Genomic DNA, 17,500 nt, shown 5'->3' on the forward strand with positions numbered 1-17,500 from the left:
TCCTCAGATCTGTTTATGAACAACGATGGCCTACATTCACCAACCACTCACCAATGAGAGCACAGCGGGCAAAACTGCCGATGTCGCTTCAATGAGGACTTCAAGTACATCCTGCTTCTGTCAGCTACACTCCTGTTCTTCGTGAATTGTCCTACCCCCCCTGAACTTCACGGCCATGTACGTGATCCTGTTTCCCGTACGAACGCTGGAAGCCCTCCAAGGTGTACATGTTCAACCTGACAGTGTGCGACCCCTCTAACAATTCTCACCCTACCCTTCCTATCTACTACTACTCCGACGAGAACGACTGGCCTTCAGCGAGCCGTTCTGCTCAAACTCATCCGTTTCCTGTTTCTATTGCTAACCTTTACGGTTCCTCCTTTTCCTGTGCTGCATCAGCCTGCACCGCTTTCCGGCGTGTGTTAACCCGATTAGGTCCTGATACTGTGGTCGCTCCAGGGAGCCCGGCTGGTGTCTTCTGGCGGTGTGGGTGTGTTGTTGATGTGCCAGGCTCCCGGTCTCTACTTCTCACGGACCAGGGACGAGGGGACTGAGAGGGTGTGCTTCGACACCACCAGTCCAAGTTATTTTTCATGACTTCCTGGTGTACCGCTTGGTGGTATCTATGCTGCTGTTTGCCTTTCCCCTTCATGGGGTGATGGTGTGCTATGACTGATGGTGAGGAAAGCTTCTGGAGCCCACCTGGGTAGGCCAGGAGGGAGCCAGTCGAGGTAGTCGGGGGGACGCTCCCTCATCGCTCCAAACAGAAGTCTGTGAGATGATAATCATTGTGTTAGCAGCGTTCCATGCTGGTTTCCTACCCTTCCACAGACCAGAAGTCTGTACTCTTCCTCAGATACCTGGAGCATATGGACCCCTCCATGTACATTACCAAACCTTGGAATACATACGCTTTTAAGGTTCTGCCTGGGTTCTCCCTGTCACCCAAGGTGCAGGAGGCTGCTTTCCCAGGTAGCTTCACCTTTCACCCAAGGTGCAGGAGGCTGTCTTCCAGTAGCTCCACCTTCACCCAAGGTGCAGAGCGGGGCTCGCAGGTAGCTTCACCTTTCACACAAGGTGCAGGAGGCTGGATCCGGGTAGCTCCGCCTTTCAACCAGGTGCAGGAGGATGGCTCCAGGTATCTCCACCTTTCACACCAAGGTGCAGGAGGCTGGATCCAGTAGCTCACACATTTTCACCCAAGGTGCAGGAGGCTGGCTTCAGGTAGCTCCACCTTTTCACTCCAAGGTTGCAGGAGGCTGGATCTCCGGTAGCTCCACCTGTCACCCAAGGTCAGGAGGCTGGATCCAGGTAGCTCCAGATTTCCACCCAAGAGTAAGGAGGCGTGCTCCATGTAGCTTTCACCTTTCACCCAAGTTCAGGAGGCTGGATCAGGTACTCCACTTTTCACCCAACGTGCAGGAGGCTGGCTTCAGGTAGCTCCCCTTTCACCCAGTGCAGATGCTGGATCCAGGTAGCTCCACCTTTCACACCAAGGGCAGGAGGCCTGGCTTCAGTAGCTCCACCTTTCAACTCCAAGGTTCAGGAGGCTGGATCCATGTGCTCCACTTTCACCCAAGGTGCAGGAAGGCTGCTTCAAGGTAGCTCCACCTTTCCCCCCAGTGTGCAGGAGGCTGGATCCAGGTAGCGCCCCTTTCACCCCAAGATTTATGATGCTGGCTTCCAGGTAGCTTCACCTTTCACCAAGGTGCAGGAGGCTGGATCATGTAGCTTCACCTTTCACCCCAAGTGCAGGAGGCTGGATCCAGGTAGCTTCACCTTTCACCCAAGGTGCAGGAGGCTGATCCAGGTAGCTTCACTTTCACCCAAGGTGCAGGAGGCGGATCCCATGTAGCTTTCATTTCACCTTTCACCCAATGTGCAGGAGGCTGGCTTCAGGTACTCCACCTTTCACCCAAGGTGCAGTAGCCTGGCTTCAAAAGGTAGCTCCAACCTTTCCCGCAAGGTGCCAGGAGGCTGGATCCTGATTCGCTCCACCTTTCACCCAAGGTGCAGGAGGCTGGCTTCAGGTAGCTCCACTTTCACCAGATGTAGGAGGATGGCTCCATGTAGCTTACACCTTTCACCAAGGTGCAGGAGGCTTGCCCACTGCTCAGGCTCAATTCAAACCTCTGCTATTAGATTTTGTTATTGTCTTATCCTTGACTATAAGGTAATTTCCACGTAAGAGGATATCTGCAAGCATTTACCTTGAATGTTTCTCCACGAACGCGTAACATTGCTTAAAAGGCACATGTATCAACAGCGTTACACGTATGATATCGCGGCCATTAACCTTTCAATGATTTGTTATTGTATTCATCCCCAGGTGAGCTGTGATCGGCTGAGAGGCGTCCAGCCTGGCCTATATGGTGGACACGCCCCCTTGCCGCAGCCAAGAAAAAAAACCACGCTGTGTGGATCCCATCCTTTACTTCATGGCTGGGCAGGGTTTCCGTAGTAACTCCTCGCCAACAAAAATCGAGCATCGCTAGGGAAACCAGGAAGCGTGATGGCCGCCCTTTTGACGCAGCTCTGAACCGTCAGGAGAGTCAATCCATGTACTGAATAGGCTATGGAACAGAGTGACCTCCCATTGGAATGGAATAAACCCCATTGGAACAAACACACTGGAAGGTACTGGCTCCTCTAAACTAGAATATTATTTAGCCCATTTTTAGACTGTTTTTTGAAAGAGAATGTACGTCATGATATTTTATTGAATGTTTTTCTTTCCCCTGACAGTAAATACGGGAGATTACACATACAATAAATACCAGATGGCTTCCTTGAAGTGAGAGGGGAAATCAGTAACTTCATTGATAGAGATCTAACTTAGCTAAGGAAGCTTAAGGCAGGAGAAATACATTGGTTGATGCTAACAGTGTAGGAGAATAGATGCCGTGATAACATGTTAGGGACGTTAGGGATGTCTGTAATCACAATAAACAGTAAATTATATTTAGGGGCCCGCTGATTTGTAGTGTATCTTAACAAATCTTGATTCAGTATTACATCACCACAACAACTGTAAATCAATTCTTAACGGACCTCCTCGTAAGAGCATTCAGAGAAGTGTTCAGCTCCGGACATGACTTGGCTGTCTTGGGTTGTCTGGAAAGTCATGATTAACATCGCAAAGACCTCACAGATGGAGCTGGATATAAAAATCCAGACAGAGAGCTTTATAGAAGCAACACAGGCTCACTGGTAGCTGCACAACTACAAATACTAATAAAACAACACATGCGTAACCCGTAAGAGGTCTAAGCCCTTTCTAAGCCGGAGGGAGAGGGGGGGGGGGGGGGGGGGGGGGGGGGTGGGGAGGGGGGGGGGCGCAGGTTTTAAGAAGGTCGCTACCAAAGGACCTTTAGCTTTTTCGATTTTGAATTGTAGACCCCTTGAACTATCAAAAATACAAACACATTAAATAACGATTCACTACAACAGAGAGTCCCCCAAAAATCTAAAGGAAGATTGGTTTCTGAAGTGTTTATCATATTCTGAAAACGGATTTAAGATCAGAACTGTGTTTGGTATTTTTTTTTTTTGACATGTATTGAACCCTTATTGTTGTGGGCACCATTGCTCTACTGGTCAAGACGTTTTTTAGACACCTACTCATTCGAAGGGTTTTTATTTGTTTTACTATTTTCTCCATATTTAGTAAATAAATATGAAGACACAAACTATGAAATAACACATATGTAAATCATGTTAGTAACCAAAAAAGTGTTAAAACAAATCACATATTTTTATATTTTAGTATTCTTCAATATCACCCTTTGCCTTGATGTACAGCTTTTGCACACTTGGCATTCTCTCACCAGCTTCACCTGGAATGCTTTTCAACAGTCTGAAGGAGTTCCCACGTATAGCTGAGCACTTGCTGGCTGCTTTTTTTGTTCCTTCACTCTGTGGCCGACCTCCCAAAACCATCTCAATTGGGTTGAGGTCGGGTATTTGTGGAGTCCAGTCATCTGATGCAGCAACTCCCTCACGCTCCCTTCTTGGTAAAATAGCCCTTGCACAGCCTTGAAGGTGTGTTGGGTCATTGTCCTGTTGAAAAAACTAAATGATTAGCCCACTAAGCGCAAATAACCATATGGGATGGAGTCTTGCTGCAGAATGCTGTGGTAGTCCATGCTGGTGAGACCTTGAATTCTAAAAAATCCATACAGTGTCACCAGCAAAGCACCCCCACACCATACCACCTCCTCCTCCAATGCCTCACGTGGGAACCACACATGCAGAGATCATCCGTTCACCCACACCGCCCTCTCGAAAGACACACCGGTTGGAACCAAACATCTCCAATTTTGGACTCCAGACCAAAAGACATTTCACCGTCTAGATGTCCATTGCTTTGTGTTTCTTGGCCCAAGCAACCTCTTCTTCTTAATTTGTCTCTACTTTAGTAGTTAGTAGTTTGTCTCCTTTGCAGCAATTCAACCATGAAGTCTGATTCACGCATCCTCCTCTTAACAGTTGATGTTGAGATGTGTCTTGTTACTTGAACTCTGTGACCGCATTTATTTGGGGCTGCAATCTGAGGCTGGTAACTCTAATGAACTTATCCTCTGCACAGAGTAATCTGGGTCTCCTTTCCTGTGGCGGTCCCTCATGATAGCCAGTTTCATCATAGTGCTTGATGGTTTATGGCGACTGCAACTTGAAGGAAACTTTCAAAGTTCATTAAAATGTCCTTATTGACATGACCATGTCCTAAAGTAATGATGGACTGTCATTTCTCTTTTGCCTTATTTGAGCTGTTCTTGCCAAAATATGGACTTGGTCTTTTACCAATAGGCCTATCTTCTGATACCACCAACCTACCTTGTCACAACACAACTCATTGCTCAAACGGCATTAGTACAAGACAGAAATTCCACAAATGTACTTTTAACAGGCGCACCCTGTAATTGAAAATTCATTCCAGGTGACTACCTCATGAAGCTGGTTGAGAATGCCAAGATGTGCAAAGCTGTTTTGTCAAGGCAAAGTGTGGCTATTTAAAGATCTCAAATCTCAATAGAATTTTGATTTGTTTAACACTTTTTTTGTTACGACATAATTCGATATGTGTTTCTTTCATAGTTTTTGATGTCTTCAACTGTTATTCAACAATGTAGAAAATATAAAAGAACAACCCTTAATGAGTAGGTGTTCTGAAATGTTGACCGGTAGTGTAATTTCCGTAATTTTTTAACTGGTACCTGTGGACTTCCTATGAGTCTTGTGAGGCCTGTGGGCATCCAGAGCAAACCAACCACTCTGTAACTGTACATGTCGGTGAAGAGTCTCACCTTTACACAGAGTGTGGTAGCCCAACCTTTGAGACGCTACAGACAAGATTTGGCAGATGGGATGTACCGACTTCAGACGAGTCCAAAGACCCTTGTGGGTCGTAGAGGCAACCGGAGAGCACCATCGTTCCTGTGAGAGTCTCATCTTTCCCTGTATTTAACACTTGACATCCTGTTCATTTATGTCCTGATAGGGAAATCAATGTTTGTCAACGTGATCCATGTTTGATCAATGTTTGTCAACATCCCTTATTTTTTGCAACGCTCATAGTCATTGTAATTTAAAACAAACACACAGACCTCTCTCACACACACACACACACAACCACACACACACACACACACACACAACACACACACACACACACACACACACACACACACACCACCACACACACCACCACACACACACTTTACCGCTGAGCTTTTTCATGCATTATACACAATCACACACAGACGACTCAAAATAAACCTCTCCTTTATTTCAAGAGTAAAAATATCATACAGAAAAGTGTAATATCATAATAAATACACGACAATAGTAGAGAGATGCGTTTGTTTTTTCCTTCTTTGTCTGCACACTTCAGATTATAACGTGTCATAATGAAAACAGATAAAAATATGGCTGTCACCAATCAAAATATGGACATGACCACCCACTAAAATATGTACAATGTCCAACCAATAAAATAATCAATCCAGAACAAAAGGTTATGAACCTCGAGAAAACAGCAACATACAGAATATATAATATAGTTCATCATCATTATTATCCTTTATCAAATGTACGGCAAAACCCAAAACTGTTTTTCACGGCGAAGCGCTGTCAGACACTAGTCGAAAAATCTATTTAAATAACTAAAAACCAGAGTAAAAAACACTTTGAAATTCCGCAGGCTTGAGGATGAGATTGATATGGTCCAGTCATGATTTTTGTATTCCTATGATAATGTAGGTTATCTTCCCTTTAGGAAGGACTGGCGAATACAGCTTTACTCAGACTACCCGAGATGATATGGTCTGTCTGCATGCTCTTCCCTGAGGAGCAGAACGTGTGTTTGCTTGTGTGTGTGTGTTTGGTTGTGTTGTGTGTTGTGTGTTGTGTGTGTGTGTGTGCGCGTGGCGTGCGTCTGTGTGTACATAAGTAACAACCTTGATGAAAATCTGAATAATTTCTGTAGTGCTTTAATCTGTGGGTCAAAAGAGCCAAGTGATTATCTACTACTTAGCCCATGTCTGTTTTGCTAGCAAAAAAAATCCCCCGGGGTCAACAAGGCAGGAAGTGAGGTCATGGTTTTGAGATAAGTTCCACATGGAAGTAGGATGCACTGATCAATGTCAGTGAGCTTGGGAGGTCCAACTGATCTCAAGATCTGTGACACACCAGGAGAGAAAAGGAAAGTCCAGGACAAAGCAACCTCCCCCAAATGTCTGGGGACTGATTTAAGTGTGTCCAAAAGAGGCACTGAATTTACTGGCAAACCCACAATCCTTACACTGTCCCTTTTCTTTCCTGGTCCTTTCCTTAACCCTGTCCTTTCCTTGACCTTGTCACTGTCCCTGACACTGTCCTTTTCTTTTCCTTAACCTGACCCACCCCTGACGCCCGACCCTGTCTCCCCGACCCTGTCCCCGACGCCTGTCCCCGACCCTTGTCCCCGACTCTGTCCCTGTACCTGACCTTGTCACTCTCCCTGACCTTGTCACTCTCCCCTGACCCTGTCACTGTCCCCTGAACTCTGTCCCTTTCCTGACCCGGTCCCTGACTCTGTCTCTTTCCTGACCCTGTCACTGCTCTGTCTCTTTCCTGAACCGTGTCTCTGTCTCTTTCCCTACTCCTGTCCCTGACTCTGTCCCTTTCCTGACCCTGAGTCCACTGACTCTGTCTCTTTCCTGACCCTGGCCCTGACTCTGTCCCTTTTCCTGAACCCTGTCACTGACTTCTGTCCCTGTTCGCTGACCCCTGTCACTGACTCTGTCTCTTTCCTGACCCTGTCCCTGAATCGTCCCTTTCCTTGACCCTGTCCTGGACTCTGTCTCTTTCCTGACCCTGTCCTCTGACTCTGTCCCTTTCCTGACCTGTCACTGACTCTGTCGCCTTTCCTGACCCTGTCACTGACTCTGTCCCTTTCCTGACCCTGTCACTGAGACTCTGTCCCTTCCTGACCCTGTCACTGTCCGACCATCCTCTGTACACATCTAGAGCTTCATAAAAACATGGCAATTCACCTTTGTCTATTCAGCAGCCCGATATCATATATACAGCCATTTACACAGCCGTATGTACATATATACAACAGCCATTTTACACAGCCGTATGTACATATATACAGCCATTTACACAGCCGTATGTAACTATATATACAGCCATTTACAACGCCGTTATGTACATATATACAGCCCATTTACACCAGCCGTATTACATATATACAGCCATTTACACAGCCGTATGTAACATATAACAGCCATTTACAACAGCCCTATGTACTATATACAGCATTTTACACAGCCGTATGTACATATTCGCCATTTACACAGCCTTATGACATATATACAGCCATCTACACAGCCGTATGTACTATAACAGCCATCCTACACAGCCGTATGTACATATATCAGCCATTTACACAGCCGTATGTACATATAATACAGCCATTTAACAGCCGTCGTACATATATACAGCCATTTTACACAGCCGTATGTAATATATACAGCATTTACACAGCCGTATGTACATATATACAGTCAGTTACGACAGCCGATGTACATATTACCCATTTCCAGCCGCTGTACATATATACTCCATTTACACAGCCTATGTCATATATAACAGCCACTACACAGCCGTATGTACATATATACAGCCACTACCTACAGCCGTATGTACATATATACAGCCATTTCGACAGCCCTATGTACATATATACAGCCATTTTACACAGCCGTATGTACATATCTACAGCCATTTACACAGCCTATGTACATTATACACCCTTTACACAGCGTTGTACATATATACAGCATCTACACGCCTTATGTACATATATACAGCCATTTACACAGCCGTAATGGTACATATATACAAGCCATTTACATCAGCCGCTCTGTACATATATACAGCCATTTACACAGCCGTATGTACATATAATAACAGCCATATGTACTATATACAGCCATTTACACAGCCGTATGTACAGATATCGAGCATTTACACAGCCTATGTACATCTATACATCCATTTACACAGCCCTATGTACATAATACAGAGCCATTTACACAGCCGTTATGTACATATATACACCATTTACACAGCCCGTAATGTACATTATACAGCCATTAAACACAGCCCTAGATGTACATATATACAGCCATTTACCAAGCCCATATGTACATAATCTACAGCCATTTACACAGCCGTAATGTACATATATACGGCCCTTTACACCAGCCGTATGTACATATATACAAGCCATATTTACATATATACAGCCATTTTTACCAGCCGTATGTACTGATATACAGCCATTTACACAGCCCTATGTACATACTACAGCCATTTACACAGCCCTATGTACATTATACAGCCATTTCACCGCCGTATGTACATATATACAGCCATTTACATTTACACAGCCTATGTACATATATACAGCCATTACACGCGTATGTTTACATATTACAGCCATTTACCAGCCCTATGTATTATATACAGCCATTACACAGCTCGGTCCAACACTATTCGCTTTCATATACAGAAGCTAAATTAAGCTACAGTGTAACTTACAACGTTTTAACTACTTTTGAAGATATGAAACAAACAGGCAATCATGATATCAGTTCACAAAATATCACATTCGCCAGTTTATGCTACAAAACCAACTTATAAGAAGGTTTTAATGAAAATTAGGTTATATTTGGGGGACTCAAGCGTCCATGATGTGCGCAAACGGAGCGTCATTGGTTGCAGAATTGATGGATATAATTCACCAATACATTTCTTGGTAACGTTGTTTGCTGCCTCCATTCGGGAATGCAACGTTTCAGTTTCAAAAAACGGGATGATGTAACTAAGGCTGGAACGTCAATCAACCCCTAGCAAAAGGGCCAATGTCCCATCAGAGTCGTAACGTGTCGAACAGGCTAGCGGTGTCTGCTGTGTGTGATGTATCTAGCGTAAACACACCACACATATCACGGCTGCGTGCAACGCTAGCTAGCTGCTAGGAGGAATGTCCTTTCATTGGAGGGGACGGGTGAGTAAGAGTGGACGTTATGCCCCTCATATTGTTTTCACAGCTAGAGATGCACGGTGTCATTTGGTTAGCTAGCAAGAATGTGAATCCGCTTTTGGCTAGCTATGCTCTCCTGAACTTGAACACACATTATCCCGTTAGGCATATCTCGTCTCTTGCGTTCGCTAATTCACTCTCATCTACTCTGACTTCAGAGCCCCTCTTGTCTGAGTGTGCCAGAGCGCAGAGAACTGATTCCTTTATGAACGCACAACACCGGCTGAATATATGCAGTGTCAGTAAACTGGGCAAAAAAAGGTAATACTTAGTCACGTGCAGCGCTTCCAGATATCTTGTAAGCAGCCTAGCAACCAGCTTCTGCTAGGTCGAGTAAAAATGGTCATAGAAGGTGTTCTCTCAATTTGTCTCTGAAGTATCTAGCTACCCATTTAAGCCAGTTAGCTTTTGGGTGCTTTTGTTGGGACAAGAATGCATTGGCAGGACGAGCTGCATAAGGACTGCAAGGCTACTTTTCTATTTCTCATCGTTTTTCTCAGTGCAATTTTGGACGGTCAACTAGCTGAAAAAGCTTGGAGGGAGAATATCTAATGTTCCTTCGTTAGATTGTAGCTGACCTTTGCACTGGCTAGCATTAGCTATTTGATCTTTGTTGTTGATGTGCATATAGAGAAAGATAGCCTGCCTTTTTCATGGTTGTTTTATCTTATGTAAAGTTCCCAAATGTAGAGGACTCCAGTGGTATTGACAGTATTTGTAGAAATCCCTTAGGGTAGTATTTTGTGGCTTTTTGTTCTATTGACTAAAAGTCACACTGTTGTAACCTTTTTTCCCCCCTGGGTTTAAACACACAGTTCAGGTCCTACTGCCTGTAAACCACAGTCCCCAGTTCAAGTGAACGATGGCAGGTCTTACTGCCCTGTAAACACAGCAGTCCCCAGTTCAAGTGAATGTGACCCCAGGTTTTCCTACTGCCTGTAACACACAGTTCCAGTTCAAGTGAAGATGGCAGGTCCTGTGTGGCAAAATATTCCTTGTTTGCATAAAGGCCTACTTTAGTTCTATGGTGCAATTGATTGTCCAAACCGTTTTCCCCCACTCTATATTTCTAAAATTTTTACAAATGCCTTACTATATGTAATTACCAAACATTTTAAAAGAATTTATGAAACTGAAAATTATCAGTATCTAAGCATTCCGCTTGTTAGTTATCCATTTTTTAAAGCCCCATATTCTTCCTGGTGGTGTATATGAACCAATCTGAATTAGATTTCATGTTGCTAAAATGTTGTCAGTTCCACTTAAACTACCATCTGTAAGATCTGAAGAGTCCAACATGAGTTCTGCGTTGCACATCATTAGTCTCCTTCGCTCAGTGGAGCTCAACCTCACCCCAACTATTTGCTAGATAAAGACTACATTCACATGATCAAGAGACCTAACTTTCAGAGAAGCCTAAAACTTCAGAAGACCTAAAACTCCAGAAGGCCTAAAACTTCCGCTAATCAGCGCTTCAAATATAAGACGAGCTAAATCGTTTAAATAGTTAATCTGTTATAAAAAAGAATTCACTTTATCTAGACAAAACTGTGAGTTGTTTTCTTATACTTGTTATTGTGTGAGTTGTGTGTGTGATGTAGTACTGACTCCTCTCTCTCTGTGTGTGTGTGTGTGTGTGTGTGTGTGTGTGTGTGTGTGTGTGTGTGTGTGTGTGTGTGTGTGTGTGTGTGTGTGTGTGTGTGTGTGTGTGTGTGTGTGTGTGTGTGTGTGTGTGTGTGTGTGTGTGTGTGTGTGTGTGTGTTGCAGTATCAAGTGCAGACAGTGTTAAGGTCCTCCAACCTGTCAGAGTCTTAGGAGCACAACCACACGGCTGGGTTAATTAATGGGTTGTTCCTTCTCTTCCTCTAAAGACAGACGATTATTGCCTTCACAATAGGATCCAATACAAGTTGATTGTTTGTATACTATGAGGGTTTCCTGTGTCTGGCATCCAGGCTAACTTCCCAACAAGCACCCAGGCCCTTCCCAACAAGCACCCAGGCTAACTTCCCAACAAGCACCCAGGCTACTTCCGCAACAGCCACCCAGGCTAACTTCCAATCCCAACAAAGAGGATATCAACCTCTCTGGTCACCGCTTTGGAATCCCATAAACATCCACCGCTCAGGCGTGGTAGAGTTATTTTTTTACCCAGCATTCATCCCTGCAATGTTTCAGCTGTTAACCTGAGAGAGAGGAGAAGACAGAGGAGAGAAAGAGAGATAGAAGGAGAGAGAGAGAGAGAGAGAGAGAGAGAGAGAGAGAGAGAGAGAGAGAGACAGAGAGACATTATTAGAATGGTTGATCATTGTCCCCACAGGATGTTACTTACAGTCGGACTTGAGAGGTGGGGTGTGTGTGTGTTGTGTGTTTGTGGTGTGGTGTGTGTGTGTTGTGTGTGTGTGTGTGTGTGTTGTGTTGTGTGTGTGTGGTTGTGTGTGTTGTGTGTGTGTTTGTGTGTGTGTGTGTGTTGTTTGTCATAGTCCCCATGTCAGTGCTTCTCACATGGAAATGTAGATTGACAGACCATGATGAACTGATCTTATAGTACGTGACCAACCGAGAATGTGCTGATAGATCGTGTTGTGTGCTGTAAATCGTTGTCCAACACTGATAAGTAGGGTTGATTTCGTGTGGTGTTAGCAGAGCATGTTATTCGTGTATTTACTCTACAATGCTAGAGCGAACGTGTACTTAGTTCGATATCATTCCCACCAATCACTAACGCGAAGAACATGACTCTTCTGTGGGTGTGTGTGTGTGGTGTGTGTGTGTGTGTGTGTGTGGTGTGTGTGTGTGTGTGTGTGTGTGTGTGGTGTGTGTGTGTGTGTGTGTGTGTGTGTGTGTTTGTGTGTGAGTGTGTTTGTGTGTGGTGTGTGTTTTGTGTGTGGTGTGTCTGTGTGTGTGGTGTGTGTGTGTGTGTGGTGTGTGTGTGTGTGTGTGTGTGTGTGTGTGTGTGTGTGGTGTGTGTGGTGGTGCTTTCCAGTGACTTTCCTGGGAGAATTCAACGGCACTCCAAGAATCAGCATGTTTCAGGGACTGGAGAGAAGAAGAAGAGAGGTGGTGAAAATAAATGAAAGACAGTAGAATTAGCAAGAGAAAAGGAAGTCCACCGGCACTCTGTGTACCCCTGTCAGCTGATGAGATGACTTGTTCCCCCCCAGCAGAGATGCGTCTTCCACTGGAGTCTGATCCCTAACTCTGGTCGGAGAGCGTCATCTCCATGGAACCAGGCCTCGGGCTCCTGATCTGAGCCACCTGAAACCTGTCATCAAACAGAAGATTGGCAGCCACTGTGCATGTGTATACATACCGTATGTGTGTACAGATGTGTGTGTGTATGTGTGTGTGTTTCCATCCTCACCTCCCAACAGCCCGGTTACCTTCCAGGCATCCTCCACTCCCCCTCAGGGAGTGACTCTGACCCAGGGCTGGGGGTCTGGGAGATCTTAGTGGTGGAGTGATGTGTTGTCCACAGGGGTCAGGAGAGGGGTCTTTCTGGAGGGACTGGAAGGTCCCAGAGGGGGTAACCAGGAGGCCTGTGGGGTTTGAGGGGGCCGAGGAGGATGGGGGGCCATTTCTTCTGGGCACAGCGGGAGCAGCAGTAAGCCCGTGTCGGGGGCCAGACAGACCAGACAGACCAGATATGGTTGGATGTGGAGACTGTGAGGACCGAGTCTGGGCAGGGAGAGGAAACTGAGGTCAAGGAGACAGCACGGAAACCTGGAGCAGGGGGGATAATGGGAGGGATAAGAGAGAGAGAAACAAGAGGAATTTAGCGATACAAAATGGTGAACATAATGGACACCCATTTTGAAAAACCCGCTATAACACCGTTCAAGGTTGGTTACACAAACGCAGAACATGGCCAATCGCAGAAGTTAATGGATTAGAAAAATCTATAAAGGGACAATCAAAATCCATTGACGCGCAAATTTACTGAACAGAGAACTCTGAGACACTTCAGGCTCTCAAATTTAAAAAAGCATGAGGAACCCGTCCTGTAACCTGTCCGGTAACCTGGGGTCTATACCCTGTCCTGAAACCTGTCCTGTAACCTGTCCTGTAACCTGTGGTCTATACCCTGTCCTGTAACCTGTCCCTGTAACCTGTGGTCTATACCCTGTCCCTGTAACCTGTCCTGTAACCTGTGGTCTATACCCTGTCCTGTAAGACCTGTGGCTATAACCCTGTCCTTAACCTTCCTGTAACCTGTGTTCTATACCCTGTCCTGTAACCTGTCCATGTAAACCGTCCCTGTACCCTTGGTCTATACCCTGTCCTGTAACCTGTCCCTGTAACTGTTCCTGTAACCTGTCCTGTAAACCCTGTCCTGTAACCTGTGGTCTTATCCCGTCCCTGTACCTGTCCCTGTAACCTGTCCTGTAACCTGTGGTCTATAACCTGTCCTAGTAACCTGTGGTTCTTACCCTGTTCCTGTAACCTGTGGTCTATACCCTGTCCTGTCACCTGTCCTGTAACCTGTGGTCTATACCCTATGTTCCTGTAACCTGTCCTTGTAACCTGTGGTCTATAACCTTTCCTGTAACCTGTGCTGTGATGATTGCACCACTTTTCTCTCTCTCTATATATATATTTTCTCCGTTTCTCTCTCTCTATATATATTATTTCTCGTTTCTCTCTCTCATCTATATAGATATTCTCGTTCTCTCTCCTAATTGCTTCAATACACCAGATTCCTTGAACTGATTATTCAAATCGCACACAGACGAGTAAATAAGGACAACTCAGTTCACATGTCAAAGTGGTTTCATGGAGGGGCTTAGTGTCTTCGGTTTTTCCCTTCCTCCCTTGGACTTGGTTTGCTGACTTAAGGTACCTGGGGGATTTACTAAGGAACCTGGTTGTCTAGGTCTTAAACAAAAAACCAGCCGCATTAGGCTCTTCCATGGAATGAGTTTTTGACAACCCCATATGGCAGCCTGCAGTACCCCCCGGTTTCGCCTTCATTTGAGTTACTCATGAAGGGGCAGCACTGAGACTCACTCCTGGAGTGCTCAACTTGCTTTCATGTCTTCGTTGAGACCACCATTTTAACTGACTTCATTTGATAGATGTTATTGAGTCTTCACTAGGGTTCGCAAAGGGAGAAATGTTACTGCAACTGTCCACATTTACCAGTAAACTACCATTTTTGGTTCTTCAAGGATTTTATTCACCTTCACATACATCTATATATTTTGTGTAATCTATCACAAGATGTCTATATATTTTGTGTAATCTATCACAAGATGTCTATATATTTTGTGTAATCTTCACAAGATGTCTATATATTTTGTGTAAGCTCTTCACAAATGTCTATATATTTTGTGTAATTATCACAAGATGTCTATATATTTGGTTACATCTATCACAAGAGTCTATATATTTTGTTAACCTATCACAGATTCTTATTTTTATGTACTATCCAATAGTTCTTATATTTTGTGTAATTATCACAAGATTTCTATAATTTTGTGTAACCTATCACAGTTGTCTATATATATTTTTGGTGTAAATCTATCACAAGATGTCTTATTTTGTGTAATCTTATACCCAAGATGTCTAATCTTTTATTAAATCTATCACAATATGCTAATATTTTGTGTATCTTATCACAACGATGGTCTATATATTTTTTTGTGATCTATCACAAGATGTCTTATATATTTTGTGTAAATCTACACAGAATGTCTATATATTTTGTGTAACCGATCAAAGATGTCTACTATATTTTTGTGTAATCTATCCACAAGATGTCTATATATTTTTGTGTTAATCTATCAAAAGTGTCTATATATTTTGTGTAATCTATCACAGATGTCTAATATTTTGTGTAATCTATCACCAAGATGTCTATATTTTTATGTATCTATCACAAGATTTCTAATATATTTTATGTAATCCTATCACAAGATGTCTATATAGTTTTGTGTTAATCTATCACAGATGTCTATATATTTTGTGTAATCTATCACAAGAGTCTATATATTTTGTGTAATCTATCACCAAGATGTCTCTATATTTTTTGTGTAATCTATCCAAGTGGTCTATATATTTTGTGTAATCTATCACAAGATGTCTATATTTTTGTGTAATCTATCACAAGGATGTCTATATATTTTTGTGTAATCTACACAGATGGTCCTATTAGTTTTTGTAATCTATCACAAGATGTCTATATATTTTGTGTAATCTATCACAAGATCATTAGTAATCTATAATCATTTTTTATGTAATCTATCACAAGTGTCTATATATTTTATGTAATCTATCACAGACTGTGCTATATATTTTATTTATGTAATCTTATCCACGAGGATGTCATAATTTTATGTAATCTATCACAAGATGTCTATATATTTTATGTATTCTTCACAAAATGTCTATATATTTTATGTAATCTATCACAAGATGTCTAATTTATTTATGTAATCCTATCACAAGATTCTATATATTTTATTGTTAATCTAGCACCAAGATGTCTATATATTTTATGTAATCTATCACAAGATGTCTATATATTTTATGTAATCTATCACAAAAGATGTCTATATATTTTATGTAATAAGATGATATTATCACAAGATGTCTATATATTTTTGTGTAATCTATCACAGAGGTCTATTATTTTGGTAATCTATCACAAGATGTCTATATATTTTGTTAATCCTATCACAGATGTCCTATATATTTTGTGTAATCTTATCACAAGAGTCTACTATATATTTTATGTTAATCTTCACAAGATGTAATATATTTTTGTGTAATCTTATCACAAGATGTCCTATATATTTTTATGTAACTAGTCACAATATGTCTAATATATTTTATGTAATCTATCACATAATTCTATATACTTTTATGTAATCTATCACAAGATGTCTCTATATATTTTGTGTAATCTATCACAAGAAGGTCTATATATTTTGTTAGATCTTCACAAGATGTCTATATATTTATGTAATCTATCACAAGATGTCCTATATTCTTTTGTAATCTATCACAAGATTCTATATATTTTGTGTAACTATCACAGATGTCTAATATATTTTATGTAATCTATCACAGATGTCTATATATTTTATGTATCTATCCAAGATGTCTATATTTTTATGGTAATCTATCACAAGATATGTCTATATATTTTTGTGTAATCTATCACAAGATGTCTATATATTTTGTGTAATCTTCACAAGATGTCTATATTTTTATGTAATCTATCACAGATGTCTATATATTTTATGTAATCTAATCACAAGATGTCATATATGTTATGTAACCTAATCACAAGCATGTCTATATATTTTATTATGTAGCTATCACAAGATGTCCTATATATTTTAGGTATTCTTCACAAGTGTCTATATATTTTGTGTAAGTCTATCACAAGATGTCTATATATTTTGTGTAATCTATCACAAGATGTCTATATATTTTAGTAATCTCTACAAGATGTCTATATTTTATTATAATCTATCACCAGATTCTATATATTTTAATGTAATCTGATCACAAGATGTCTAATATATTTGTATGTAATCTATCACAAGATGTCTATATATTTTATGTAATCTATCACAAGATGTCTATATATTTTTATGTAATCTATCACAAGATGTCTATATATTTTGTGTAATCATATCACAAGATGTCTATATATTTTTGTGTACTACACAAGATGTCTATATATTTTTGGTGTAATCCCTATCACAAGATGTCCTATATATTTTGTGTAATCTATCACAAGATGGTCTATATATTTTATTGTAATCTATCACAAGGATGTCTTATAATTTTGTGTAATATAACAAGATGTCTATATATTTTTGTAACCTATCACCAATGTCTATAGTATTTTATGTAATCTATCAAAGATGTCTATATATATTTTATGTAATCTAT

At 42.0% G+C, this 17,500-nt stretch overlaps 1 protein-coding gene across 1 annotated transcript in view; it reads right to left on the reverse strand.

The window, feature by feature from the left end:
• LOC120028509 (F-BAR and double SH3 domains protein 2-like) overlaps window positions 1-229 on the reverse strand; it is a 26,977-nt gene extending 26,748 nt beyond the window's left edge. Inside the window, exon 1 of the mRNA XM_038973706.1 lies at window positions 182-229. Coding sequence (XP_038829634.1) covers window positions 182-229 — 48 coding nt within the window. The remainder of the gene's footprint in view (window positions 1-181) is intronic.
• Between the last annotated feature and the right edge of the window lie 17,271 nt (window positions 230-17,500).

The sequence above is a fragment of the Salvelinus namaycush genome, chromosome 34, assembly GCF_016432855.1.
Source record: "Salvelinus namaycush isolate Seneca chromosome 34, SaNama_1.0, whole genome shotgun sequence".
Lineage (NCBI taxonomy): Eukaryota > Metazoa > Chordata > Actinopteri > Salmoniformes > Salmonidae > Salvelinus > Salvelinus namaycush.